This window comes from Peromyscus leucopus, chromosome 16_21 (genome assembly GCF_004664715.2).
Source record: "Peromyscus leucopus breed LL Stock chromosome 16_21, UCI_PerLeu_2.1, whole genome shotgun sequence".
Taxonomy (NCBI): domain Eukaryota; kingdom Metazoa; phylum Chordata; class Mammalia; order Rodentia; family Cricetidae; genus Peromyscus; species Peromyscus leucopus.
In genome coordinates, this window is record NC_051084.1 from 4,962,841 (window position 1) to 4,988,244 (window position 25,404).

The following is a 25,404-nucleotide window of genomic DNA, read 5'->3' on the forward strand; positions in this document are numbered from 1 at the left end:
CAACTCTAAGTTTTATGCTGGGGCTTCTTTGAGAAGAAACAGCAATGACCACAGACTTCACAACAGCCCTGGACTGGCCCGAATGAAGGCCCCCTCTCTCTGAGGCCTGCCCGTTCTGCCATCTAGACCCCTGCCAGGAAAGACAGCACAAGTGACTGCACTCACTGAGGCAGAATTTAAAAATAATTATATTAATAATAAATATGTTAAGTTACATTTAAAACAATAAATAGAAAAATAAACTGATAAATAAAATCATCAGGTACAAAATGTTTCAAAACTCCAACCAAGAAGAAAAAAAGAAAAAAGAAAAGAAAAAAACACACACAGACAGACAGCTGACAGACTAGACAAATGGACATTAGGGAAGGGTGCAAAATGCAACCTTGGGAACCCTTCACAGTTTACACCATGGCTCCCTCCTCTCCAGCTCACCCTCTCCCCTCCCCAGCTTGGGAACTGGACTCGCAGGGGCTGACATCTTTGGGGACTCCAGCAGTGCAGGGAAACATCTGGTCCACCCCAGCGTCTTCTGCAGAGCAGCCGAGTCCCGGGCTGGTGGGTGAGGTGGAGGTCTGCCTGCGGGAGCAGAGGCAGGTGGAGGACCAGGTCTACAGAGGCAGGTCGGTGCTGTTGTGCCGAGTCTTCCTGACAGTGCCGTCATCTCGGGGCAGAGCCCTCTGCAGGTTGGACATGGCCACGGTCTTCTTGAGGTCAATCACGGCATAGGAGTCTGAGCTGCGGGCAGGGTGTGGGGTGGGTCCAGGAGCTCCAGGGACTGAGGGGTTCTGGGACCCCTTGGGACGGTCTGTGCCCCAGCCCTTAAGCTCCACCTGGATGTAGTTGAGCTGCCTTGAGGGCTCAGGGCCTGGCCGGCGGAAATCAAAGTTGAAGACCCTTGGGGAGCCTCGGCGGCGGGTCAGCGGGACAGGGAAGCTGCTGTGGTTACGGGAAGAGGCCCTGGTGCTGGTGGGTTTCTGTAGTGGGGTTTCATCCTCCTCACCATCGGGGAAGCCATTTGAGGATGGTGTGAGCCCATCCCTGGAGTCCCCGTCATCCCCAGCCTCCCCGCCCAGCTGCTGGACTTGGCTCTCCCACACAGGGGGGAGCGGGGGAAGGTTCTCATAGTGCAGCAGGGCAGCCCGGCGGTGGGCCAGGCCACTCCACCCTGGCTCCTCCGGGCTCAGTCTCCAGCCAGCCCCTGGCCGCAGGCTCCCGCTGACGTTCTCGTAGGTGCATTTGGGCTGGGCTGGGCACTCAGAAGGCCCTTCGTTGTTGTTGTTGTGGTGGGGAGGGTCGTGCATGCTGGGGCAGAGGCTCTGACACTTCATCACCTGCCGGCGAGCAGGGGTGGGGCCCAACACGAACTTGACCTGCCCTGGTTGCAAGAACACCTGTGGGTCCCGCTGGGTGGAACCCCGGGTCTGTGGTGGAAAGGGTGCCCGGCCCTCAGGCAGTGGCTGCAGGCAGTGGCGACTCCTGCGGTGGTCTTCTTCGCCAGTCGGTGTGTTGACATAGGTGTGGGACTGCAGGGGAAAGAAGGGAAACCGTGGGTTCCGGGGCTGGGAGGACGGGGAAGGCAGGGGCCGCAGGAGAGAAGACAGGAAAAGAACCAGAGCTTCTTCTGCTGCCTCCAAACCTCCCACCACGCTGCCACCCTTCTGGGGTAGAAAGGGGCCCACTGAGTTTCTGTTCCTTCCCACAATCTTTCCTAGGCCCCATCCTGTGGGAGCCCACGGAGGCTTCCTAGTGAGACCTTACTCAAGGTCAGAGACTCTGGGCTCGCTTTACCCAGCAGGGCTGCATAATGGGATGATTTGGCCAGGGGCGTGGTTACCGGGTCTTTGGAAGGGTCTACACTTTGTACATCTGTGCTTGGATCTTGCAAGGGGGAGGTCTGTTGCCTCTCCCCTTGGTATATTATAAAAAGCCCCTTTGAATAAAGCTCTGGGTGGCTGGGTATTGACCCAGGGCCCTCCCGAAGCTATCCTGTGTCTCTGTCTTTCTCTCCATCTCCATCTATATTTCCATCTAATACTTCCTCATTCCTCTCTTCCCCCCAAGAACCCTTCGACAGGTGGGAGCTGGACCCTCACGGATTCCCACATCACCCCACCTACAGTGCGGCCCACCACATGCACACCTGTTCATCGGAGCCAATGAGGGCGTGGGTGGACTCTTCTCCAAGTGAGGGGTGTCGCAGGCTGCTTGTGGAGGGTCTGCGGGCAGCGGAGAACCGTGTGCCCTCTCCAGGGCAGCCAGGGCAACCATTGGAGAGGCTGGAGACAGTGTAGCCTAGTGGTGGCAGCCAAGGGGGAGAGGTATGGGAATCACTTGGCAATCATTTACAATCACCTGCATACATTTGTGGGGTGCCTTGCAACTCTCAAGGCCCCTATTGTGACTAACCACACTGAACTGGAAGCCCTTCATTCTCCTTTACTTCTGCAATCGAACCCTGGCCTGCCTTTTGAAGGCATCATGAGGCTGACCCAGCATCCTCCTCTATCACAGCCTTCCTTTAAACACTGGAGGTACACCTGTCCCCATCCCTGGACCATCCCATGACCCCAGTCAAGTTTTGCCAGTGAGCACCACAGAAACTCCACAAACACAGGGGCCTTTTCTATCCCTTCTGTTCCTCACAGACCAGGCCAGAGAACACAGAGCCACAGCAGCCGTGCAGTCTGACTCGGTGACCCAGCAAGCACAGACTGTGGGACTCTGCACAGTCATGGCCAGAGATGGCTGCACCAGCAAGCCAGGAGAGGGGCATGCTGTACGTATCCCAGCCCAGGAGACAGAAGGAAGCAAAAAGCTCCAGACTGCTGTTTCTATGGCAACCCAACGTCTTCCTGTCTGCTCCCCAACCATTAGTCGACCCAAGGCCCAGGACTCTGCAGCTCCAGCTTGAGTCACCCAATTGGCCCTGCCCAGGGCTGATCCATCCTCAGGAATGGTTCTGATGATGGCTGAAATGTCCAGAAAAGCTGGCTCAATCCAGCTGTCCCTACCTGCTAGCTTGACTTGGGCCTCCTAGACTTGTGCTCATGAGTATAGACACTAGGGTTCCTGGGGTGGGGGCCTCCTCACCAGTGGGCTGGGAAGGCCCTCGAGGGAGGTCGAGCTCTTGGGGGTGGCTGTTGCGTGTGATGATGACTGGCTCTTCCATCACGTTGATGCTGTTACACTGCATGAGGTCCTGCAGCAGGTTGAAGATTTCCTCCGCCCGGGAGCACTTGAAAGCAAAGATCCCTGGAGAAGGCAAAGAGGTAATGAGGCCCCTCCCACCCCGGCTGACTAGTCAGAAGGAAACGTCCCTGACTCCAGTCCCACACTGGTGCTTCTCCCTCCTGAGCGTTTGTCCCGGGGGCATCCCAGAACCCCAGACGGGGTAAATCCACAGCATCTGGCTCCTACACTACCCACTACTATCATCCCAAGACCCAGCACTGCAGCCATATTCTCCAAGGTACAGCTGTTTTCATAAGGCTGGGTGCCTTCTGGGGTGAGGGGAAAACCACAGAGAGTTGCCCCATCTTCCCGTTCCTACCACTCCCTGCCCCTCAGGAAAAGTAAGCTTCATCCAGCGAGTAGCCAAATCCACCCCACGGCCCTCTAGGGACAGCTGGGTCTGACCTACTCCCAGATCATTCACAGAACACTCAGCCCAAAGGCTAGTCAGAAAGCAAAGGCCTCCTGTCCCTGCACATAGGTCCCTCACAGAGCTTGGGCAGAGCAGAAGAGACAGGGCAAGGCTGCCCTGTGGCTCCTGAGTGCAGCTGGCCTCTAAGCCCTTCCCAGTCCAGTCTGTCCCCAAACGGGGAGGACTGGGCTGAGCACCTGGAACGCAATGGCTCTGAAGAGGCTAGCCTGGAGCTCTGTAACACAGGATCGTGGAATTCAGGAGAAGCTACAGGGACACCTTATGCACACATCCACAGCAATGGTAGACATCACCAGGTATGGCACCACACACTCATAGTTAGTCACAAAGTTCAGGGCTAGCCTGAGCTACCCATTAAAACTCTGTCTCAAAAGACCAGGGGGAGGGGTGGAATCTGTAGCATAACGTTTGCCTAGCACGCACAGGCTCTGGGTTTAACCCTCAGCACCACAGCCACATAATGATAAATACAGTTAAATGGGAACATGGACAATGAACATTATATTACCGTTACAATGTTATCATTAGCCCTAGTATAGGGTAACAGAAGTTTGTAGAAACAGAATGAGAAAGATGGGGAGGAAAGAAAGGGCTATCCTGGCAGGAAATGTAAAAGCTGGAAAAGACACAAAGAGACAGTGACACACTGCTGTGATCCCAGCACTTGGGACGTAACAGGAGACTTACCTTGAGTCTGGAGACCAGTGAAGGCCACATATAACAAGACCATCACAAAGGGGGTGGGTGGGGGAAAGGAGGAGGGAGAGGAGGAGGGAAGGAAGGGACAAAGGGAGGGAAGGAGGGAGGAGGGTGTGTGTGTGGAGGGGGTGGGGTCAGAGAAAGCCTGGTATCAGGAGAAGCCCTGCACTGGGAACTAGGACAAGCCCTTTCAGGTGCCAAGTGTCGATCAACCTCACCAGGAGCAAGACTGCCCTGCATCACCTCTCTGTTCACATGCCATGCTTTCCTGTACCCATGAACTACGGGGATGAGGTGGGGGGCGGGGAAGGCCTCACAGCAGTCAACCCGGAGACTCACTGGTTTGTCACTGTCTCAGGAGAGACACTGATCTCCTCTACCTATGCTCACCTGCAGCACAATCCTAAGGACTCCTTGTGCTGAGCCACATCTGGACCTAACCGGCAAGCCCAGACCTAATGGAGCAACCTTCTGCCCCCGACCTCGGCTGCAGAGGGACATGTCAGGGATCCAGTGCATTCCACTGCTGCCCTGACCTCGGCTGCAGAGGGACATGTCAGGGATCCAGTGCACTCCACTGCTGCCCCGACCTCGGCTGCAGAGGGACATGTCAGGGATCCAGTGCACTCCACTGCTGCCCTGACCTCGGCTGCAGAGGGACATGTCAGGGATCCAGTGTACTCCACTGCTGCCCTGACCTCGGCTGCAGAGGGACATGTCAGGGATCCAGTGCACTGCACTGCTGCCCTGACCTTGCTGCAGAGGGACATGTCAGGGATCCAGTGCACTCCACTGCTGCCCTGACCTCGGCTGCAGAGGGCACATGTCAGGGATCCAGTGCACTCCACTGCCCACAGGTGATGGCAGACAAAGGTCAGGCTCTTGGAGGTTAATCTGTATATGAGAGACCCAAGATGCTGCTTCCCCAGATCTCCATCCCAAGCCACTCAGTCCAGAGCAGCCCAGTCTTCCACCTACCTCTCTTCACTATGTGGTATGGGGCCCAGGTGTATGACATGATAGCTCAGAGGTTTTGTCCTTACTGCAAGGGCAGCAGGACCCTGGAACCACGGCAACAATGGGAAGAGTGGTTTGTCTTTCCTGGGTGGGCTCTGGCCTAGGAGCACTGGCTACTTCATGGATTGTGCAACCAGTGACCCACAAAGGCTCCCAGGAGGAACAGCAGTGACTGAGTTGTGGAGAGTACTGGTCTGGGTCCACGTGATTCTCATAACACAGGCTGTGGGCCCCTGGCTAGGGCTTTTCTCTGCTCTGGGCACCACCGCCAAGTCTGATGTCCGAGGGTAGGATGTCCGGGGCCATTCTCCAATTCTGTAACGATTCAGTCCCTGTCCTGGAGGCGGAGCGGGTACTCACCCTGGCCCGTCTGACAGCGGCGGCCACTCTCGAAGGAGAAGAGGTTGGAGTCGTAACCATAGCGCCGCAGGCAGAGGTAAGGCCAGCGGACGGCTTCCCGCTGGTGCAGATGCAGCACCACCTCACTCTGGGTCAGCTCCATCACCCCCGAGCCCAGCTCCACCCCTTCATCATCCACGTTTGTCACCTGGAGGGAGAGCGAGCCAGGGTCAGCAGAGAACCCAGGAAGTCGGAGCCACTGGGAGGGGCAGTGTCATGCAGGGCTAGGCCGGGAGGGAGACCGAGCTGCTCTTAGCTGTACCACACAGAGCTGGGTCACACAGAGCAGCGCCACGGGTCATGACAGTTCTCTGCCATTTGCACAGACAGCGAGGAGGTTGTTGACCTCCAAGGCCAGGTGGCTAGCTGCTCAATGTTCAAGGACTTCTTGGGGCTCGATATTCAAAGGCCAGGATGGCCACGAGGAAGGGTTTAACTGCTAACTCAAAGTCGGGAGACTTGCTGACAGGCCCAGGGCAGAACAAACACAGCCAGCCTCCAACCCCAACAGTGCCGAGGGCTCCCTCTCCAGGCGGGGAGGAGAAGCACTGGCCCCGGGGAACCCCAGTGTGAGGAGAAGGCCCCTCCTATGGGATGTGCGAGCTAAGGTTCAGTGAAACGCCACTCGAGTTTCTCTGGGGGACGCATGCTCTCTTTAAAACACATTATTCTTGGCGGTAAGACTGGGTGGGGGTGGGGGGGTGAACGTGGAGAACAACCAAAAATAATAAAGAAAGCTTAGCACCCCCCCCCCCAAACTACCTCAGAAGCCAGAGCCAAGCACAAGGCGTCTTAATGAGTCCCCGACCGCAGCCTGTCCTCTCCCTTCCCCAGAGATACCGGAGGCCTAAACCGAACAGGCCACTGGGAACTCAGGGGCCAGGCTCTGGGTACCTTGAACTTGGTAGGGTGGTTGTGTGGCACGCTGTCTCTGTCCAGGCAGCTACAGCAGCTCCCCATGGTGTCAGAGCAGCCTGTCCACCCTAGGGAGAGAAGGGACGAGCAGGTCACCAGCACCCGGCCAAGCAGCTCTCAGAAGACCGACCACTGCACTGTGAGCGAGCACGTCCGTCTTCTGGCCGAGGCCGCATGACACAGACACACCCTGAGGGAATCCTCTCAATCCACAGCCAAACACGCTTGGGGTAAACATTAATTCACGTTAGAAAGAGTTCAGAATTCCTGCAGTGTGGGGACGGCAGGCTTCTCAGAGGTTAACGGTCAGTCTGGCCCTGGAAAACACTCGGGATTCTGACCCTCGGAGTGATAAGGACGGAGTCTTGAGCTGGAAAGGTAGCATGGCTCTAACAGGGCCCGGGGAGTGGCTGCCTCCGCTGTGTGACGGCCTGAGGTCCTCATCTGGATTCAGCAAAGGCGGTGTCACCTGGGTGTCCCAGACACCATCCTGGTCCTTTCTCTTTTCCTCATGTTCACCCACTCCCACTCCATCCATGCTCTATCTTTCCTCCCCTGCCCACCCCACTATCCACCGGAAATTAGTATTTCTGATATTCTCTTCAAGTAAACTGTTGCTACACTGTGATCATAAAACACAGTGAGCCAGGCGGTAATGGCTCACGCCTTTAATCCCAGCACTCGGGAGGCAGAGGCAGGCGGATCTCTGTGAGTTTGAAGCCAGCCTGGGTACAGAGTGAGTTCCAGGACAGGCACCAAAGTTACACAGAGAAACCCTGTCTCAAAAAACCAAAAGACAAAACAAAACAAAACAAACAACAAAACCAACCCACCACACCACCCCCACCCCCACCACCCCCACCACCACACCACCCCTCCCCACCCCCACCACCACACCAACCCACCACACCACCACCACCACCCCCACCACCACCACACCAACCCACCACACCACCCCACCACCCCCACCACTAGGAACACGCCCACCCTTAAAGACTGAACACTGGAACTCACAGAGATCTTCTTGTCTCTACTTTCCACGTGCTGGGGGAAAGAGCGCATACTACCAGGCTGGGCTCAAACTAGCGTGATTTTTTTTAAAACCTTCATTAGGCATTTCTTCACTGAGGGAAAAAAAAATGTTGGCACTGAGCATGTAGCTCAGGGATAGATACTTTATATGAAGCACCAGATTCAATTCTCAGCACTCCAAAACTAAAACAACTAACAAAATGCTGAGTTTTCTTCCCAAAGACCAAGCGAGATAAGAGACCTTAGCCAGCTTTTCCCTTCAGGTCATTGGATGACATGTCTCGACAGACAGGTTTCTGCCTTAATATGGAGAGGAAACCACTCAGACCTTTGTGACCTGAGGGGACAAGAAATACTTGGACAGATCCCAAAAAGAGGTTTTGTTGTTGTTTTGGTCTTTGTGTGGAAAATCCAATCCCGTGCTCCGCGCTGGCTACACACGTGTTCTGCTGTGTAGCGACACTCTAGGCCCAGCCGGCAGTCTAAAGAGGTTCACTTTGCTGCAAAGAGCCATGAGGCTGCTGAGGAAGAACCTGGAGCAACCCATTGACCTGTTCCCTACATTCCTCCCAAGAAACTCGACTGAGCGACACCTAGCCCCGGTTCTTACCTCACCCAGGCCATCGGGGAGCCGACCGTGGGAGGGGCATGGGAAAGGATTCCCACTTTACTCCCCCCGTCCTTGGTGGGATGTCATGGCGAAGAGTCTGCAGAGAAGTCACCGGGATCCCTGTGGGTCACACCTGGAGCTCACCTAGCACACGAGACAGAGACCAGACATTAATGGAAACCTATCCTCAGCCCCAACTCTTCATGAAACAGACTTGCTATCAGTGTATCCCACCTGTATTATCTGGTCTAGGTCCTAATGGGTCCTAGGTCCTACTAGAAAGATCAATGAGCACAAGATCTCAGACGAAAGGACCACCAATTCTCAGCCCTAGGACCAATGACGATGAACGCTGAGACGCCCAGCACAGCCGCCATTGAAGTCCCCAGTCTGGTACACTCTGACCACCATCTGACCTCGCAGAGAATTTTAACCCTACAAAAAGCTTTCTTTCTCAGAACAATATAACAATATGCTAGTTCAGCAGAGCACTTGTTTAAGACTGAAAACCAACGTTCTAGAATGTTTTGTTGCTATGACATATCTGGGTGTGTGTGTGGGGGGTCATTCTCCCGCCGCCATCTCTAACTCCTGCCCCCCTCTTTGAGGAAATATCTGTAACTATGGGAGTTCTAGTTGAAGTAACTTCCAGAAGTAGGTATTAATAAAGAAAGCACTTCCCATTTGAAAGCTGGACTTTCTGTTCCTATTGTCAGAAAGGCCAGTTACAAGAGGCAAATTCTCAGATTATTTGAGCCCCAGGTAGATGAATCAACGAACCAGGACTCGGAAGAAAACTCTTGAAATCCCTCCTTCCTGTTCCAGGAAAACAGTACTTCCCAGTGTCCAGCCACCAGCCCTGCATCCTGGGACAACTCTTAGGTAAAAGAACCCCACACTCTTGGTCTGGCTAATTTTTCTTTGGAAGGAGGAAGCAGGCTGAAGGGTGTGTGTGCAGGCTAAAGGCAGGTACTGAAAAGTCCGTGGGGGCTTAAACTATCAACAGGGTGTTGGGAAGGGATGTGAAGCCAAGAGCTACTGGATGCAAGGTGGGGGAGGGGTGGCACCTTTCCGACCCCCAGATATCAAACACATTAGTAGATAACCCACTGAGTGGGATTACATTGGGTGGGGCGGGGGAGGCTCCGGTCTGAGGTAGGTAGGATTGGGAATAGGCACTAGATGGAGGTATGAGGTCTGAAAATGAATATGAAGCCTTGGGAGAAGATGGGCAAGGTTCTGGATTCGGGCATGGTGCAGAGAGAATGAAAAGGCTGAGGAATTTCAGGACGGTGACTGCGGAAGCCTTTGGGCCACTGAGGGGAGAACGAGATGTGTCTGTGGGTATTTCAGGGGGTTGGGGGAGTGAGTGCGGGGAGGGGGGTGGTTCTGCGGGATCCTGGAGACCCGAAGGTGTAACCAGGGGGAGGGGAGAGGGTGGGGTCTGGGGAGCGAGAGGCAGAACTGGTTACAGGTTTTCTAGCTACCCAGACGGAATGCGGAGGTGGCGGCCGCGCTCCGAGCCTGCATCCCCGCCCCCAGCCCCCGGGTCCGCCGCCAGCCCGCCCGCTGGGGGCTTTCTCGGGTAGGAGCGGAGACTGCGGCGCGGCACGACACGGCCTCGGTGGAGCCGCCTGGTCCCCGCCCCGCCGCGCCCCGACTCACATCGCCCCGCTGCCCGGGCGGCGCCGGGCCCCGCTCCCGGGTCCCGCTGCAGCAGCAGCAGCCGCCCGCCCGCAGCTAAGGCCTCCCGCCCCGCCCCGCCCCGCTCCCGCGGGGTCGGAGGTCGCCGGCTGCACCAACGAGACGCTGCGGGCCGGCCGACCCGAGCGGGGGCGACCGGCAGGCAGCCTAGAAGGTCCCTTTGGAGGACTTTGCAGTCGGGGGCAGAGAGCATGCGCAGACGCCAGAGGGCGCTCGGGGCCGGGGCCTGGGACTCCCGAGGGGCGTGGCCTGTCTCGAGAAGGGGCCCGGCGCGGGGTGGGGCGGGGACCCGAGGGGTCAGCAGTCTCTCGAGCAGAGGAGAGTCACGAAAGATAGCGGAGCGGACCGGAGGACCGAAGCGGGGCAGGACTCGGAATCCCGGAGGGAAAGTAGCGAGGGGCCGCTGGGGACGGAGGGGAGGAGCTGGAGGGGCTGCGGAGGGGGCGGGGCCGAGGCCGGGGGCGGGCCGAGAGACTCCCGACTCTGCGCCGCTCGGCGGCGGTGCATCGCGTCGCCAAGTCCATGGAAACCTGCGCCCTTCCCGCCCCGAGACCCGAGCGCCTTCCTCAGGCTGCAGCACCCCTTTGGTCGGGACCACTGGGGGCGCGGCCCGACGGCGGGTCCCTCCAGGACGGCGCGGGCGCTTGCACTTGGCCACTCTGAGACCCCTGCCGGAGAGTCTTGAGTCCCCACTCCTAAACCAGCAGCTAGACAGGGACCCCAAGCGAACGCGGTAAGCACACGTCGAGCCTCCGCCCTGCGGGTGGACCTGCAAAGTCCTAGGGAAACTTTGGGGCTCTGTCGAGAGGCCACTCTATGAAAATGTACACGCCCCTCCCTTTTCCCTCCGGGTCAGGGACACCTTCCCCTGTCTACTGCTCTCCAGTCCCTGGGGCCTCTGAGACTCATCCTTCCAAGAATAGGTGTTGTTTGGGGAGGCCGAACCCCCGAGCTTGGTTGCATCTGGGGCGAGAGGCAGGAGCCAGTGTTTGGCATGTTTTTGCCTGAAAGGAGAGAGGAGGGAATTATGAGAGGAAACCAGCATATTAGTAAGATGGGGTCCAGTGGTAGCTGGAGATGAATTAGGTTGGTCTGTGGCGGGGGACAGGAAGGGTGATGGGTAGAGGTCTGATTTCTGATAGTTATTTCTGTGCCAGACAGTTCCATGCAAACTAGAACTAACCTGGAAGAGAGTACAAGCCCCCTTCTGGGGCCCCAGGAACCGCCCCCTCCCTTGTTTCATGGAGCTGAAACAGTGCTGCTGAGGGGTGTGGCTGTCCCTACCCCGAGTGTGGACAGTCCATCCCGGCCACCTTCCACAGGAAACCTGACCTGGGGGACCAACGGGAAGGAAGCAGGTGGGTGTGGAGCCAGGAAGGAGGGAAGGGTGGTACTGGACATCTGAGGGGGGACTGAGGGGTGTTTAGAATTGGGAGGCGCTCTGATGGTTATAAAGGAAACCTGCACAACACCCCAAAGCCTAGTGATTTACTGTTGATCTTCCTGAGCCTAGCTGCTGCTCTGAGGTAGATTACATCCCAAATCCCAAAAAACTTCGCCTTCTAGTTTGCTCATTGGTCAATGGATTGGTTGATGGTTGGGTTTTCAACTGTAAAACTGTTTAGACGAAACTGCTTCAATGGACTGTAAGAATGGACCGTATTATGGAAATTTCTAGAATGGTCACCGACACTGAATAAACAAAGAAGTTTGCTCTGGCTATCACCATCCCACACAACCCAACCCTTCACCCAGAATGCATGCACATGAACCCTGTTCTCTCTGGTTACATTTCTTTCTTTCTTTTTTTTTTTTTTTTTGGTTTTTCGAGACAGGGTTTCTCTGTGTAGCTTTGCGCCTTTCCTGGAGCTCACTTGGTAGCCCAGGCTGGCCTCGAACTCACAGAGATCCGCCTGGCTCTGCCTCCCGAGTGCTGGGATTAAAGGCGTGCGCCACCAACGCTCGGCCTTCTGGTTACATTTCTTGCTCACTAGCCCACACGCGACCTCGTCGGGAGCAGGGACCATCTTTCCTCTACTTCAGTAGTCCCAGCCAAAGACACCGTGACCCCACTTTAACTGGGGCAAAGAGGTGCACGAGGACTAGCCACTAACACTGCTGTTACCAAGCTGGGTGTGGTGGTCCATGCCTTGCGCTTCTGCACTTTAGAGGTCCAGGCAGGAGGCTCAGGGGTTCAAGGCTAGCCTTGGCGCTATGACACCCTACCTTGCGTTGCTTTAAAGGCAGGTGGTGTAGCCTGGTGGAAGAGGGCTTGCCGGGTTCGTGGCAGGCTGTGGGTTTGATCAGAGAGAATGGGTGGACACCAAGTTTTCTTGTACCGTTGAGGCATTTAGACTAGATGAGGAAACACTGGGCGCCAACTCGGGGCTGTGCCTACGCTTCCTTTGGGCACTCAGCAGGGAGAACTGGTACAGGCCAGAGAAGCTGAGGAAGGTTCCTGGTGAGGAGGCCTTCAAGCAGGCTCCAGAAGTGCGTAGCTGGAAAAATGCAGCCTGAGTAGGGTGTAGTGAGGAGGCAGGTGGGGGGGGGGGAGGGTTCACTGAGGAACCTTGGGAAGACTGGGAAGGTGAGTAGGAGAGGTCCAGCCTGCCCAGAGGCTCACGAGAGAGCAAAATGGTCCCTTGAATGTGGCCCCCCTCTTCTGAGACACCCAGCTTTGCAAGACCCAAGAATTTAAACTTCACAAACCCAGGGGCTCAAAGATCTGACTTTGCCACTTATCAGCTGTTTGACCTTGGTATCTATCAGTGCTGTCTGAACCCCAGCCTGGCCATCTGTAAAATGGGGACAATGCCACCCAAGTCACCTGGCCGTTGACAGGCCTGTGCGATGGCACTTGTAGAGCGCTTTGCATTGCCTGGCATGCTGGGAAGACGCACTGAAGGAGGTGTCCCTGTGTGTTTCTTCAGGCAGACCGCCACCAATGTCAGTTCGGAATTCTGACTGGTCCCTCCAACAGGACAGCCCTATGTTCAGGGAGCCAAACCCACCAGTCAACCCAGACGGTGCCTCAGGCCACCAGCCAGTGGAGGGCTATGAGGAAACCTCTGTTCAGGTAGGAGGGCCACTCTTTCTGAGACCACCATGCTCTCAGCCTCTGCCCCCATTCCCCCTCTACCAACCAGGAGATAGTCTGCATTTTTCTTTCTGTTTAAAAAAACAAAACAAAAAAACCCCAGCCAAACCTTTATTAGCCAGGTGTGACGTGCACACCTTTAGTCTCAGTACTTAGGAGGCAGACGCAGGCAGATCTCTATGAGCACAAGGACAGCCTGGTCTATATATTGAGTATCAAGTTCCAGGCTACCTGGGGCTACAGAGAGACACTCTGTCTCAAACCAAACTAACGACACGTGTGAAGGTCAGAGGACAACCTGTGGGAGTCAGCTCTGTTCTTCCACTGTGGGTCCCGGGGAACAAACTCGGGCTTGGTAAGTGCCTTTGCGGGCAGACCCACCTTGCTGTTCCCTGCCCCTCTCCCCGACTCTGAGGCAGGATCTTGTTTTTCAGTCCTGCCTCCGCCTCCCACTGGGTGGGATTGTAGGGATGCACACTCCTTCAGCTTTGCCTAACTCTGTGGACCTGTTCTCTTTTCAGGAGTTCATCCCTGCAAACACACAGCTCCTCCTCTAGGTCTGTCTGAGTCGTCGGAGACTGGCTGCAGGGAGGGAGTGAATGGGAGAGCTTCAGATCTATGGAGTGGTGTTGGGGGGGGGGGCGAGTGTTCCTTCCAGGCAGACCACAGATCCTTTTTTCTTTTTTTTGGTTTTTTGAGACAGGGTTTCTCTTCGTAGCCCTGGCTGTCCTGGAACTCACTCTGTAGACCAGGCTCAAACTCACAGAGATCCTCCTGCCTCTGCCTCCTGAGTTCTGGGATTAAAGGCCTGTGCCACCACGCCCAGCTGTTCTTGCTTAGTGACAGACAGGAAGGGTTCCCCTCCAAGTGGAGAGGGGCGCTTGGGAGTTGCTATGGTTGGAGGGAAAGTGATAAGAACAAGGAAGGGGAAAACCTAGCCCCCCACTTCTCCTGTCTCTCCCCAGGCCCCTCCAGGCTCAAGCCTGGGCCCGCCTTGCCTGGATGTCAACCAAGCCTCAAACTGGCCTGGGTTTCGGACCCTGCTTCAGCAGCTTCCTCCACAGGACAGTGATGTGGGTCACCCTCTGATTCCCCTCTCTGCTCCTTCGCTCTCTGTCCACATCTTGTCACGCACTGTGTAGAGAGAGTCTTGGTCTAGAATTCGGGAGACAGACTAAACGGCCCAGGTCTACCAGCAGCTGGAGGAAGTCATTCCCCGTAGCTTGAGTGTCCACACCTAATAACAGTGCAGTAATACGTGCTCTGCGTGTCACAGTGATTAGCTCAAGAGCAAATGGGAAAATGGACATGACACGGCATTTGAAATCAAGAATGGAATGCACAAATGTAGAAATATGGTTGTTTAGTATTTATTGAGGCCCCGCCATGTGCAGCCCAAAGGCTTACCATCTACTGGGGAGGCAAGACAATCTATGAAGCAGAGAAAACAGAAGTCAGAGTGATACTGAGATCTAGCTCAATGGGGACGGGAGCCACTGTGTCTGTCTGGCGATGGTACTGAGTGTTATGTGGCCCTGAGTGACGGCCATCTCCTGGCAGCACAGCGAACTAAGGCCTTAATTGTGTTCTCTTCCCTCCCTCTTGAGCACGTCCGCTATCCTGTCCCAAGGTCCTGTCAGCTCCCTCTGATCCAGCATCTAAGCCTTAGAGAACCTTGCCTTCCTAGTGGTGCTCAGACGAGGTCTGGGTGCTCGGGCCTGTTTCTGCAGGAGCGCTACTGTCTGGCCCTAGGGGAGGAGGAACTGGCCCAACTGCGACTCTTCTGTGCCCAGCGGAAGCAGAAATCCCTAGGGCAGGGGGTGGCCCGCCTGCTCCCTCCCAAGCTTGGAGGACGCACCTGTGAGAAGGTAGGGAGTGTCCCTCCCTTCTCCGCCCCAGCCTTCCCTTCTCCCACCCTTTGCTCTCTCACTTCTGCCGCAAGGGTTCTGGGAGTTTAGTGGAGAAATGTTTTCAGGGTCAGTGATTTGGTAAATGTCAGGGGAAGGGGAAAGCCAGGTTTGGGGAGTTGGCCTCTCTGGTGGAGATGGGCCTGTAGCACAATACGAACCACCAGATTGGGGGTCGTGGTTGAAGAAGCCGCGAGAGAGGCTCAGAAGGTTCGGCTTCTGACCAGCCCAGCACCTCTACTTTGGCAGTGCAAGAAGCTGCTGAATCCAGGAGAGTACGGGGTGTTTGCGGCCAGGGCTGGTGAGCGGAGCTGCTGGCACAGACCTTGTTTTGCTTGCCAGGCCTGTGGTCAGGCCCTGATAAACCTCATCTACTTTTACCACGATGGGCATCTCTACTGTGGCCGCCATCATGCAGAGCTGTTGCGACCTCGATGTCCTGCTTGTGACCAGGTAGAGCACCCAGGGGAGACATTAGGGTAATTCTTCCCCGGGGAAGCAATGCGGGAGCAGGGAACACCTTCCCAGGCTGTAAGGTCTCCTAGTAGAAGTGGGAAACAGGGTAGAGAGAACTAGGAAACAGCCAGGGCCACTCTGTTGCCCCGTGTTCTCTCTTGAGCTCCGGGCATGTGGGACCTGCTGCCTTTACCTCTGCTCTCCCCCAGTGCAAGCAGAGGTCCTTAAATTAGTGTGGACTCAGAACATTTCTAGATTCTTGAGTAGATATTTATCTCATCACTATGCCAGATGCTCAGTGCTGAGTCTGAACATGCTAGGAAGACTCTAACGTAACATGAAAGACAGTATGAGCCTTGGGACAGGAGTCAGGGAAGCCCTGGGGTCCAACTTCTGGCTGTACCACCGGCTACGCAGAGGATCCGGCCAAAGCCAGTCACCCTCCCTGAATCCAAGAATGACAAAGTACTCCAATCGTTAATGGATACAAGGCGTCGTTATTGGGTGGATGAATGAATGAATGAGTGAAGGAATCAATCGTTTTTCTCAACCTCTCCCAGCTGATCTTCTCTCAGCGCTGCACGGAGGCCGAGGGACGGCGCTGGCACGAGAACCACTTCTGCTGCCAAGACTGCGCCGGGCCTCTGGGTGCAGGACGTTATGCCCTGCCCGGGGGCAGTCCCTGCTGCCCCAGCTGCTTCGCGAGCCGCTACCAGAGTGCAGCAGGCTCTAGCTCAGTGGGGGCACTGGAAGGGCAGGCGTCCCTTGGTAAAGGAGGGGACGGTGCAGATCTAAAGGGGGAGGGGGCGGCGGCTTAGGCTAAACATAGAAGGGGGTAATCTCCCGGGTCGGAACCCCTGGTCCCATCCCCATGCTGTCCTGCCCACTCCAGCAGCGCCCCGTCCTCCCACCGCAACCCCCAGACGCGAGCAACGGGGCCCGTAGCTCTCACCGCGCGTCCCTGGCCTGCGCGCTCCGAAGGCCTCCCGAACCCACCCGGCGGGGCTGCAGCGCAAGGACTCGCTCCCGGGCGGGCGGGGGACGCGGTCGCCCACTGGTGGACGGAGGCGGGGGCCCCTGGGGTAGGCGGGCGGCAGCGGCGGCGCGCACGGCACAGCCTGGGGCGGGGCGGGAGGCTGCACGCAGCCCTGGCCCGCCTCTAGCACAGGGATTTGGGGGCTCTGAGATGGGCTTTTCTGACCGGTCCGAAACAGGGGAAACAAGACCCGATCCAAGCATCGGCTGGAACTGTGCCTCCTCGGATGACAAAATCACCTCCCGAGCTGCGCTTCCCTCCACAGTCGCCAGCCCCACCCTAGAAACCCCGAGCGGGGCGTCCGAAAGGCAGGGCCGCCCACAGACGCCCAGAAACCCCAGAGAGGACAGCCCCTGCCCCACCTGCTCCTCTTCCTCTGAGTCGGAACCCGAAGGTTTTTTCTTCGGCCAGCGCCTTCCAGGTCCCTGGAAGACCCCGGGAAACCTCCAGGCAGATGACAGAGACATCTCCAGGAAGCACTGCACCGTTTGTTAGAGATCTGGGTAGTGGGGTGGGGGACCTGTGAAGCAGGATAACAAGACTGTGCTGTGTAAAAGACCCGAGACTGAAGGCAGGCACGCGGGACAGTCCCATCCACACTGCACGCTCTCTAACCTGAAGAAAACTTTCTTGGGGACACACCACTGCCCAGAACCTCCTGGGTGGGTGAGCGAGCCCCTATCCCCAGCACCTCGCATAAACTGACGGAGTGGTGCAACAGCCCGGTAACAGGCTCCAGGCACCGGGAGGTGGGGCAGCAAGCAGGGGCTCCACCTCCAGCCTGGATTTCAAGTTCTCTGAACTGGTGGAAGCGCCGGGGGCGGGCCTTCTCGCTTGTTACCCCCGGCCGGCGGAAGTGCAGGGTCGGAAGTTGCGCGATCGACCCGCGACGACTCTGTGCGCCGCGCGCAGCCTGTGCGGAGGTGCTCGGTGCTGTTATGGCTTCTAGTGGGGTGACGGTGAGCGCCTCCGGCTCGGCCAACGAGGCCCCCGAGGTTCCAGACAACGTAGGAGACTGGCTCCGCGGCGTCTACCGCTTCGCCACCGATCGGAACGACTTCCGGAGGTAACCGAGGCTGGCTCCTCTCTGGTCCTCATAAACTTGCATTTCCCTTCCTGGTGAGGCTGCCATTCCCAGGGGTTTTACCACATTGACAACATAGTGGTCTCATGGTGTCTTTTGTGTTCTGTTGAGGCCGTAGGCTCAGAAAATGTTCTGGTGGCAAAAGACATCTGTCACGTGGCTCTCAAGGTATATAGAATGTCGCCCTGGGCTGGAGCGATGGCTCAGCGTTTGCTGCCAAGCCTGAGGACATGAATTCGATCGCTGGGACCCCGCAAGGGGGAAGGAGATACCAACTCCTGCGGGCTGTACTCGGACCTCCATACTTGCACCGTGTCAACATGCACGATCGCACACATACACACAAATTAATGTAATATTTTTAAAAAGTCATCCTAGTCGGGTGGTGGTGGTGCACACCTTTAATCCCAGCACTCCGGCAGAGGCAGAGGCAGGTGGAGCTCAGTGGGTTCAAGGCCAGCCTGGTCTACAGAGCCAGTGCCAGGACAGCCAGGACTACATGAGAAACCCTGTCTCGAAAAACAAAAAGAAAAAAAAGAAAGAAAAAGCTGCCCTGACCTAGGAGGTGGGGAAGAGGTTGTTTAGCCCTGGAAGAGTGCTAAGTTGGCTTTGCTTGCGCTAGGAATAGATGTAAACTCCAAATTCTCACGTGCATATTGGGCGACACACCACCGTATCAAGTGTCAATAACCACTCCAGAAGGCGGTGCTGAGGGGACACTTCCCATGGTATGTCATTAGCTTCTTGGGACTCTGACTTCAGTGTTAATTAAGTATATTCTCTACCCAGGAACTTGATCCTCAATTTGGGACTCTTTGCCGCTGGAGTTTGGCTGGCCAGGAACTTGAGTGACATTGATTTGATGGCACCTCAGCCAGGGGTATAGCCAAGTAAGCACTTAACTCTCCGTCTCTGCCTATTTTGGGGGGAGGGAGGGTTCCTAAAAGATGAGGTTAGCAATAGTAGCAGAGACTTGGGTAAATCCTCACCCTTGGATTTTAGGAGAAAGCAGTTTTCCTTTTGTTTTCCCATTTCTAATACCACCTATTATCTGGTTGCAGATAATGGAATTCCTGTGTACTCAAACTTCCCAAAGACAGCCTACTGTCTAGGAGCACAAGATACTACCCTGGTGGCAGCTGAAGTTGACACCCTCTCCGTGTCTGAACCTCACCCCATCCCTCTACCCCAGGGCAGCCCCCAGCTTCAGCTGAGATGTTGCTTCTGCACAGTTCTGTGTGCAGTTCCCAAGTTTCTGCAGAGGGTGATCTTTGCCCTTGTCCTAAGGAGTAGTGATGGTTCTTGAAAAAAATATTTCAAATAAAGCCTGCACACAAAGAGACGTTTTATTTTTTTAATAAGAAACTTCTTTCAAAACGAAGGTGTAAAAAGTCAGTTTACAAAAATCAAAAAACATGATTTGTATTTCACACTCAAGAGACAGGAATGAGCCCCAAACATGGATTGTAATAGAGATGTTTTGCCTCATTTTAAAAGAGAGAGAAAAGAAAAAAAAAAAAAAAAGCAATCGAAAGGGAACCACCTATTCCACAGGGATGCAGACCTGCTACAAAGCTGATTCTCGGTTTTCTTCTGTTGAGCAATCCTAGGGGAAGCCATTTGGTGTTTTTTGGTATTTGAATTCACTGGGTGGGTTTTTCCAGGCACCAGGTAGGCACTGTTGTTGGGACAGATTTGGGGGCAGGAGAGGGCACTGACGTGTGGGTGGAGGCAAACTCGTTAGTGGGCGCAGGGAAGCAGCTTCCTACCCAAGATTAACGCCAGTGCCACTGTCGGGTGGTCTCTGGAGCACGAGCCAGCATGGGAAGAATCCTGTGGCCATGGTATGCAGTAGTGCTAGAAATAGGCTCTCCATAGCTTCCTTTAGTCAGCTTACTGGGCATTTAAAAATAAATACTGCTTTTATGTGCCAAGGCCCCTTTGGAGCTGGTCTTGATGGCAGCATGAGTGAGGAAGGGTCAGTGTGACTGGGCCACAGCTGCATGACCATGACAGAGTTACTTCTTGTCCCTTTCCTAGATCTGCAGATTAAATCTCATTGAATCAGTTCCTGGGGCCTAGGAGCATAGCTCACTGCAGAAAACTCATGAATTTGACCTCCAAACACCCACTGAAAGAAAGGAGGGGGGGGAGGCAATTGAGAAAATTTTGCTTGTTTTGTTTTTTGAGACAGGGTATCTGTAGCCCAGGCTATCCTTAAACTTAAGGATAAAATAGCTGAAGATGGCCTTGAACTCCTTATCTTGTTGCCTGCACCAACCAATTGTTAGGATTATGGGTGTGCTATATACTATGCCTGGTTTTATGTGGTGCTGGGATCAGACTCTGTGCTTTAGGCTTGCTAGGCAAGCACTCTACTGAGCTACATGCCTAGCCATATAAGGGGTGGGGATTACCATTTTCTTGTGAATGTTTATCAGGTAGAACCTGTGAGATGTGATGATGGCTAGGAGAAACTATAAGTAAATTCAGGCCTAGAATTGGCTTAACATGAATCAAGACCCTAGAATTTAGTCTGAGTCACAGATACTCTGATGTTTGTTTTAGAGATCATTAAGAGACCTGGGCCTCATGGCACACACTTAATCCCAGAGCCTGTGGACCTCTGAGGCCAGTGTGGTCTACATAGTAAGTTTGAGGCTAGCACAGTGAGACCATGCCTTAAAAAAAAGGGTGGGACGGGGTGGGGGGGGGGACAACGACGACAATGCAGGGTCATGAATATGAATACAAGGATAAGGCTTGGGTTTGAAGCCATTACTTCTGATGCCCGCAAGGTGATGAAGAAGCGGCTTTCTAAGCTGTGTGACAGACGCAGACCCTCACATGACCTTGGCTAAGCTGGGAAATAGCAGCCTGATTTTTTTTTCCCCCCACAGGATGAAACCTTAAAGTATGCTATATGATCCTATAACTGAGTAGTTCTATTTAGTTAAAAAAAAAAATTCTGTGTTGAAACCAGAATCTAGACAGAATTAAGACATGATAGCTTTCAAAAGTATAATTGAAATGAAATTTCATTCTAAATTTAAGGTATACTTTCAAGTAACATTTACTGTTGCTTTTTGAAGCCATAATGTTGGTTTGGCAGTTTCATTTAAACTGGTTAGTGGAGCTGGATGGAGCCTGCCTCAGGCATGCTAGCTACGTGCTCTAGAAATGAGCTATTTTGCAGCAGCTGGTTGTATTTGAAGTGAAACATGCCAGCATTAAGTATGGACAGAGTTAACAAGATGACTGCTTGCCTCACAGCTCCTAAGCTATGGTGTGTGAGTGGACAAGTACATAGAGGTTCGAGTGATAGCTCCGGACTGAGAGCAGATAGGATTGTGGAAGAGAAGCTCAGTCCTGAGAAGGCGCTTGAGCACTGACAAAAAGAGAACCACCCGAGAGACCCACACTTAGCTGGTGAAAAACCAAGTGACCCTGGGAAATTTCCCCCAAAGATACAAGTCTTCACCCAAATAGTCCAAGAACTAGGCTGAGGGACCCAGTTTCCAAGTGTGCTTTGAATGGTGAGCTGGTCAACACCTTTCGGGAAGTCTCACAAGCTCAGCAGGAAACTTCTGGTCGGAGTGAAAGAACCAGGCTGTGAACAGCCCTAACTCATCAGACTGGTCTTGCTACCTTCCACAGCCACTTCGCACCATCCCTGTTGCATCTGCCCAGGAAGTCTTGAGGGTGGCGGTGACAGAGACATCATTTTTGCATCACTCACTCTGCATATTACACAGTGTACTGGTTTGTCTTACAATCTTGAGGTTCACATGTAGGGGATTGTTTCCTACACTGCTTCCTGATGGTCTGTGCAGAAGGACTCTAGAATTCCACTGCTATTGATTGCCTAGCCTCAGTCATGGTTTTGATAAAGGCTTTTCTGATCATTTAGCTCTCCCAGCTAGCTGGAAACCCTTCCACATGTAAGCTGCAACCCCAGACAGCGATGTGAGACACATTCAGGAAAGGGTCACCTTCCAGAAAAGGCTGGCATTAATGTTTGGCATACAAGAGGCGATGAACAACAGTGTATGTTGGCTGCCTTGAAAGACAGCCATTTGATGGATGATTACAAATACAGTTATGGACATTGAAACTCGAGAACTTGCTGGTAAGAACGATTTGCATTTGTACACGAGAGATTAGAATGTCTATAAAATCTGATAGCACATATCCTTTAAACACTACAGAGCCCCCTGCCACTGGACATAACAAAAGGAACCCTCCCCTTCACTTGTCAATCGCATGCAGACCATAATTAAGTACAAGGCACCAAATTTTATGAATTGTATAAAATTAGTTTACAAAGCTTTATCAGTAAAACAAATTTCAGATCTCCCTCCCGCCCCACCCCCGCCCCAGGTTTTCATTCTGCACTACTATCAACCACCTCTCAGCTTACTCTGGACACTGCCAACCAGTCCACCTCATTGGTTCCTCCCCTGAATGTGGATGGAGCTGAAAGCATAGCCAGAGCAGGGAACTCATACATTGTGAACAAAAATAAACTCTGCTATTGAGTCCATAGGACACATGAACACTTCTACAGTTTCCAATTTTATTCGTGACATTTTTAGAGACATCTAGAAGTTCTTCACCACGTGGCTGCCCTCCCATTTAAGCCAGAGGGGCTGGTTAAAGCTGGCAAGAGCTCTGCCTGCCATTTGATGAGAGCTACAGTTCCTGGCTGCCAAGGGTATCCCTGCTACCTTTGCACTAGCATGGGCGCTGCTCTGAGAGGCAACCACAAGCACGAGGGCCAGGCTAGACTGAGGTAAGAAATCGTTTTTGAGGGCTGGGGTGTATGTATTCATCTTGGCTGGCTACAGTGGTAAGTAAACACACCAGCCAATCACAAAGGGTTCACAGAGACTGCTGCTGGGAGAGCCAGCTAGTCAAGGTCTGTCTGTTCTTTCTTCTCTTTAGAATGTTTCAGTGTGATGTAACTGACACAGCCCTCTGCTTTGGCTGTGCAGACACCAGAGGCAGAAGACGGCACAGCACAGCAGCCCGGACACAGTGGACGGTGCTTCTGCAACAGAGACTCCTTAAGCACCAACTCCCTAACTCATGCTGCTGTTTCTGGGGCCTGAGGTGGTGGCTGAGGCTGCAGCAGCACCTTCAGGAAGGTGGCTCAGTGGAGACAGCTGGTTTCAGTTGCAACTCATTTTAAGTGATTTTATTAATCTCATAGTGGGTGTTCAGGTCAGCCAAACATTTATTTGATAAAGTCCCTAACTTGCTTACCAGTCCTGCTGATAGTTGCCATGAGACCTTTTTAAAAAAATGAATTAGAGAAAAAAAAAATGAATTAGAACCTTCTAATTTTCCTTTAAGTGTTTATATTGATTAATGTTTTCCCCTCTGGACAGACAGATATGTCTTCTCTGTCTCCAAGTCCTCTTTGTTTCTAGAGTAAACAACACAGGGTTTAAGAGGAGCTGCAATCCAGTCTTGTTTCCTTTTTCACTCAATGGTTTGTTATTCTTGTTTTTCAGACAGGGTCTCACAATGTAGCCTCAAACTCATAATCCTCCTGCCTCAGCCTAGCAAGTGCTGGCCTCAGAGGGTGTACCAGCACACTTGGCTTTATTTTTGAATGGGCTTTCCTACCATGGTAATAAATCATCACCGTCATGCATCTTGGTAATGTGGACCTCAGGGTACAGCTTTATATCAACCTCAGGCAGCGTGGGCAACCAGGACACTTTAAAACAGTGTCCTGGAGCAGGCCACGCAAAGCTCACAAAATAGCCCCCAGTACACAGTAAAAACCAAACAGCACAAAAATGCCATACATTATCGCTTCCAAATAAAAGCTAAGTACAGAAACCTCACAGTGTTGTAAAAAAGCAAGTTTAAATCTAGCCACACCATCCCTGTCAGGGGGAGCCATTTTCTGTCTGATTTTTTCTGTCTCAGTGATGTCTGGCAGGCTTGCCGAAGGGAGAGCTCATCTCAGATGAGGGCTGCAGGAAAGGCTACAGGTGTGCCTGGGAAACGTAGCAGCACCTCCTTCAGCCTCACTGTCCCTGTCCCCACCCCTTCAACTCCCTCACTGTCTGTTCCCTTCAAGTGACAACTGTACCACATTAACACCAGCTACTTATTCACGGGAGAGGCTGTGGGCACTGCAGAGGCCACTACAAGAGAATGAGGGTCTGTAGTGCCTCTGTCTGGACAATCCAGTCCCATTTAGAAGTGGAGCGAATTTGAAAGAGGTGTTTTTACTAACAGCAGAGTAAAAAGAGTCTCACTGTACCCTTGATGACTGAGGGCAGGTGGCCAGAGCAGCAGGCGAGAATAAGTAGCAGAGTGGGAAGAGAACAGGCAAGGGTTACGAGCAAGAGCTAGTCGCACGGTCAGTCCCTAGGGAAGCGAAAGCTCCCAAACCTTGGAGCACCAATGTTTTAGGTGCAGGAGAGCACAGAGGAGACCCTAGGGGCAGCAGGCATTGGGACAACCCCCATTCACCTTCACTGAATTCTGAGAAGGTTTCTAATCACTGACCCAAAGACCAATCTGGACAAAACCATGTGCTGACTCCAGACCTGAGCCAGGCTCCTGTTACAGGACTCGGGGAGTCAGGAGCATCCATGGCTTAACATGCACAGATCAACCATGCACTGGTTTATGCCTCCTCCTCCTATGCGAAGGGATGGCTCCCGCCTCCTCTTCTCACCAGTGCAGAGTGGGAGAAGCCCCGCTCTGAGAGCCTTCTTCCTGTTTGCCCTGGGGAAATCTGCTCCATGTCCCCCACCCCACCCTTCAACTCTTCTCTCCTAAAGAAGGAAGCTCGCAAGCTGTATCCCTGATGGTTACCGCTTTTGTGCGAACAGATCCTGTGACTCCACCTTCCACTTTGGAACCAATCTTTCCCACCAGCTGTCAGCCGGGCCCTCCTCGTGTACTCTGCAGTGCTGCAGGGGGCTTCTGATTAGTGGGGACAGAGAAGACATTCATGGCTGCTCTCCTGGCTGGATGACCACTTGACCCCTCCCCCCTGTCCCCACCCCAGGTCCCTCTATTATCCAGAAGCAACTGACAAAAGAATCTTCATAGAAGTTACTCCTTTAGATTTGTTTTATGAAAGGAGGGAATTTCCAAGTGTTTTCAAAAGACAGTGACTACCAATGTTTTGACAGGGCAGGAATCACCTGGCATTGTCTCCTCTAGGCCCAGTGAGGCAAACCCAGTAACCTGTTACTACGGCAAGCCTTCTTACCCACGAGGAAAAATGTAAGGACATTTGGATGCATGCCTCCCAGTCAAGAGAATGTGTACGTTCTGCCTTCGTCCTTGCCGCTCGACTGCACCTGAGCTCGGAGTTGGGGTTCTGAAAGTCTTGCACTGCCCTGAACTGTTCTTCGAGTGTAAAAAAGGATGTAGGCCTGGGTTTTGCACACTTCCTCGACACCGCATACATCCAGCTTTGAGTCATTACAGTGGACCCAGAAACCTAGGAAGCCAAAGGAAAGAGAAAATGACGACCTAGTTTACATTTCTAGACAAGTGTAGCCAGGAGATGGGAAGGGGACGGTGGGGACGGAGCCACCTTCTGATTACTAGTGGGGAGGGGGGACAAGTGAGTGACACCGTGCTCCCCATAACCTCTGGCTTTCGCCCCACCAAATACCACCACAAAGACTCTTGCCTACAGTATTGCCTGACCAATCTTCTGTCCTTGTCTCCTTTATGCCTTTGTATCGTCTCCTAGATCCTCCACAGAGACAGCCAGGATAATCAGACTAAGCAGAGGAAGA

The 25,404-nt window shown here is 53.8% G+C and overlaps 4 protein-coding genes and 1 long non-coding RNA gene across 26 annotated transcripts in view; 3 read left to right on the top strand and 2 right to left on the bottom strand.

Annotated features, from left to right (window-relative positions):
• Positions 1 to 170: 170 nt before the first annotated feature.
• Positions 171 to 16,988, bottom strand: Frs3 (fibroblast growth factor receptor substrate 3). 7 transcript variants are annotated; one of them, XM_037199600.1, is made up of 8 exons: positions 16,902 to 16,988; positions 8,340 to 8,483; positions 7,712 to 7,821; positions 6,677 to 7,141; positions 5,744 to 5,930; positions 3,094 to 3,255; positions 2,144 to 2,295; positions 264 to 1,562 (listed from the first exon to the last, which is right to left on the bottom strand). In XM_037199600.1, exons 4-8 carry the CDS (start codon positions 6,740 to 6,742, stop codon positions 612 to 614), a joined length of 1,518 nt encoding a protein of 505 aa, XP_037055495.1. In that variant the 5' UTR covers positions 6,743 to 7,141; positions 7,712 to 7,821; positions 8,340 to 8,483; positions 16,902 to 16,988; the 3' UTR covers positions 264 to 611. The 7 variants fall into 7 exon arrangements, with proteins under 7 accessions (XP_028743026.1, XP_037055495.1, XP_037055496.1 ...); XM_037199601.1 differs by lacking the exon at positions 16,902 to 16,988 and adding an exon at positions 16,456 to 16,724 and having other exon boundaries at positions 6,677 to 6,765; XM_037199603.1 differs by lacking the exon at positions 16,902 to 16,988 and adding an exon at positions 16,456 to 16,724 and having other exon boundaries at positions 264 to 1,526.
• Positions 8,903 to 9,243, top strand: LOC119086736. Its single transcript, XR_005090078.1, has 2 exons — positions 8,903 to 8,993; positions 9,165 to 9,243. It is a non-coding gene; the product is annotated as an uncharacterized LOC119086736 (long non-coding RNA).
• On the top strand, positions 10,688 to 17,165 carry Prickle4 (prickle planar cell polarity protein 4). Of its 5 annotated transcripts, none has more exons than XM_028887194.2 (8): positions 10,688 to 10,776; positions 11,201 to 11,401; positions 12,974 to 13,119; positions 14,106 to 14,213; positions 14,871 to 15,008; positions 15,297 to 15,500; positions 16,064 to 16,271; positions 16,718 to 17,165. In XM_028887194.2, exons 2-8 carry the CDS (start codon positions 11,209 to 11,211, stop codon positions 17,032 to 17,034), a joined length of 1,314 nt encoding a protein of 437 aa, XP_028743027.1. In that variant the 5' UTR covers positions 10,688 to 10,776; positions 11,201 to 11,208; the 3' UTR covers positions 17,035 to 17,165. The 5 variants fall into 5 exon arrangements, with proteins under 5 accessions (XP_028743027.1, XP_037055499.1, XP_037055500.1 ...); XM_028887197.2 differs by having other exon boundaries at positions 10,693 to 10,776; positions 11,366 to 11,401; XM_028887196.2 differs by having other exon boundaries at positions 10,697 to 10,776; positions 11,205 to 11,401.
• A 168-nt stretch (positions 17,166 to 17,333) lies between these two features.
• Tomm6 (translocase of outer mitochondrial membrane 6) lies at positions 17,334 to 18,965 on the top strand. Its single transcript, XM_028887198.2, has 3 exons — positions 17,334 to 17,605; positions 18,413 to 18,513; positions 18,685 to 18,965. Exons 1-2 carry the CDS (start codon positions 17,478 to 17,480, stop codon positions 18,507 to 18,509), a joined length of 225 nt encoding a protein of 74 aa, XP_028743031.1. The 5' UTR covers positions 17,334 to 17,477; the 3' UTR covers positions 18,510 to 18,513; positions 18,685 to 18,965.
• A 5,738-nt stretch (positions 18,966 to 24,703) lies between these two features.
• Usp49 (ubiquitin specific peptidase 49) overlaps positions 24,704 to 25,404 on the bottom strand; it is a 70,781-nt gene continuing 70,080 nt past the window's right edge. For 10 of the 12 annotated variants that reach the window (XM_028887185.2, XM_037199594.1, XM_028887189.2 and 7 more), the window contains one exon: positions 24,704 to 25,100. In XM_028887185.2, coding sequence (XP_028743018.1) covers positions 24,795 to 25,100 — 306 coding nt within the window. In that variant the 3' untranslated portion in view covers positions 24,704 to 24,794. The other 2 variants (XM_037199597.1, XM_037199598.1) reach the window with 2 other exon arrangements.

What these genes read in the sequence shown, in the direction of transcription:
- Frs3 (XM_037199600.1), bottom strand. Translation starts at nt 6,742, where the DNA reads ATGGGGAGCTGCTGTAGCTGCCTGGACAGAGACAGCGTGCCACACAAC. An exon ending in ACCACCCTACCAAGTTCAAG is followed by an intron (nt 5,931 to 6,676) that starts GTACCCAGAGCC and finishes CTCTCCCTCCAG; the next exon opens with GTGACAAACGTGGATGATGA. An exon ending in AGGGCCTTCCCAGCCCACTG is followed by an intron (nt 2,296 to 3,093) that starts GTGAGGAGGCCC and finishes TGCCACCACTAG; the next exon opens with GCTACACTGTCTCCAGCCTC.
- Prickle4 (XM_028887194.2), top strand. Translation starts at nt 11,209, where the DNA reads ATGCAAACTAGAACTAACCTGGAAGAGAGTACAAGCCCCCTTCTGGGG. An exon ending in GACCAACGGGAAGGAAGCAG is followed by an intron (nt 11,402 to 12,973) that starts GTGGGTGTGGAG and finishes GTGTTTCTTCAG; the next exon opens with GCAGACCGCCACCAATGTCA. An exon ending in ATGAGGAAACCTCTGTTCAG is followed by an intron (nt 13,120 to 14,105) that starts GTAGGAGGGCCA and finishes GTCTCTCCCCAG; the next exon opens with GCCCCTCCAGGCTCAAGCCT.
- Tomm6 (XM_028887198.2), top strand. Translation starts at nt 17,478, where the DNA reads ATGGCTTCTAGTGGGGTGACGGTGAGCGCCTCCGGCTCGGCCAACGAG. An exon ending in GATCGGAACGACTTCCGGAG is followed by an intron (nt 17,606 to 18,412) that starts GTAACCGAGGCT and finishes TTCTCTACCCAG; the next exon opens with GAACTTGATCCTCAATTTGG.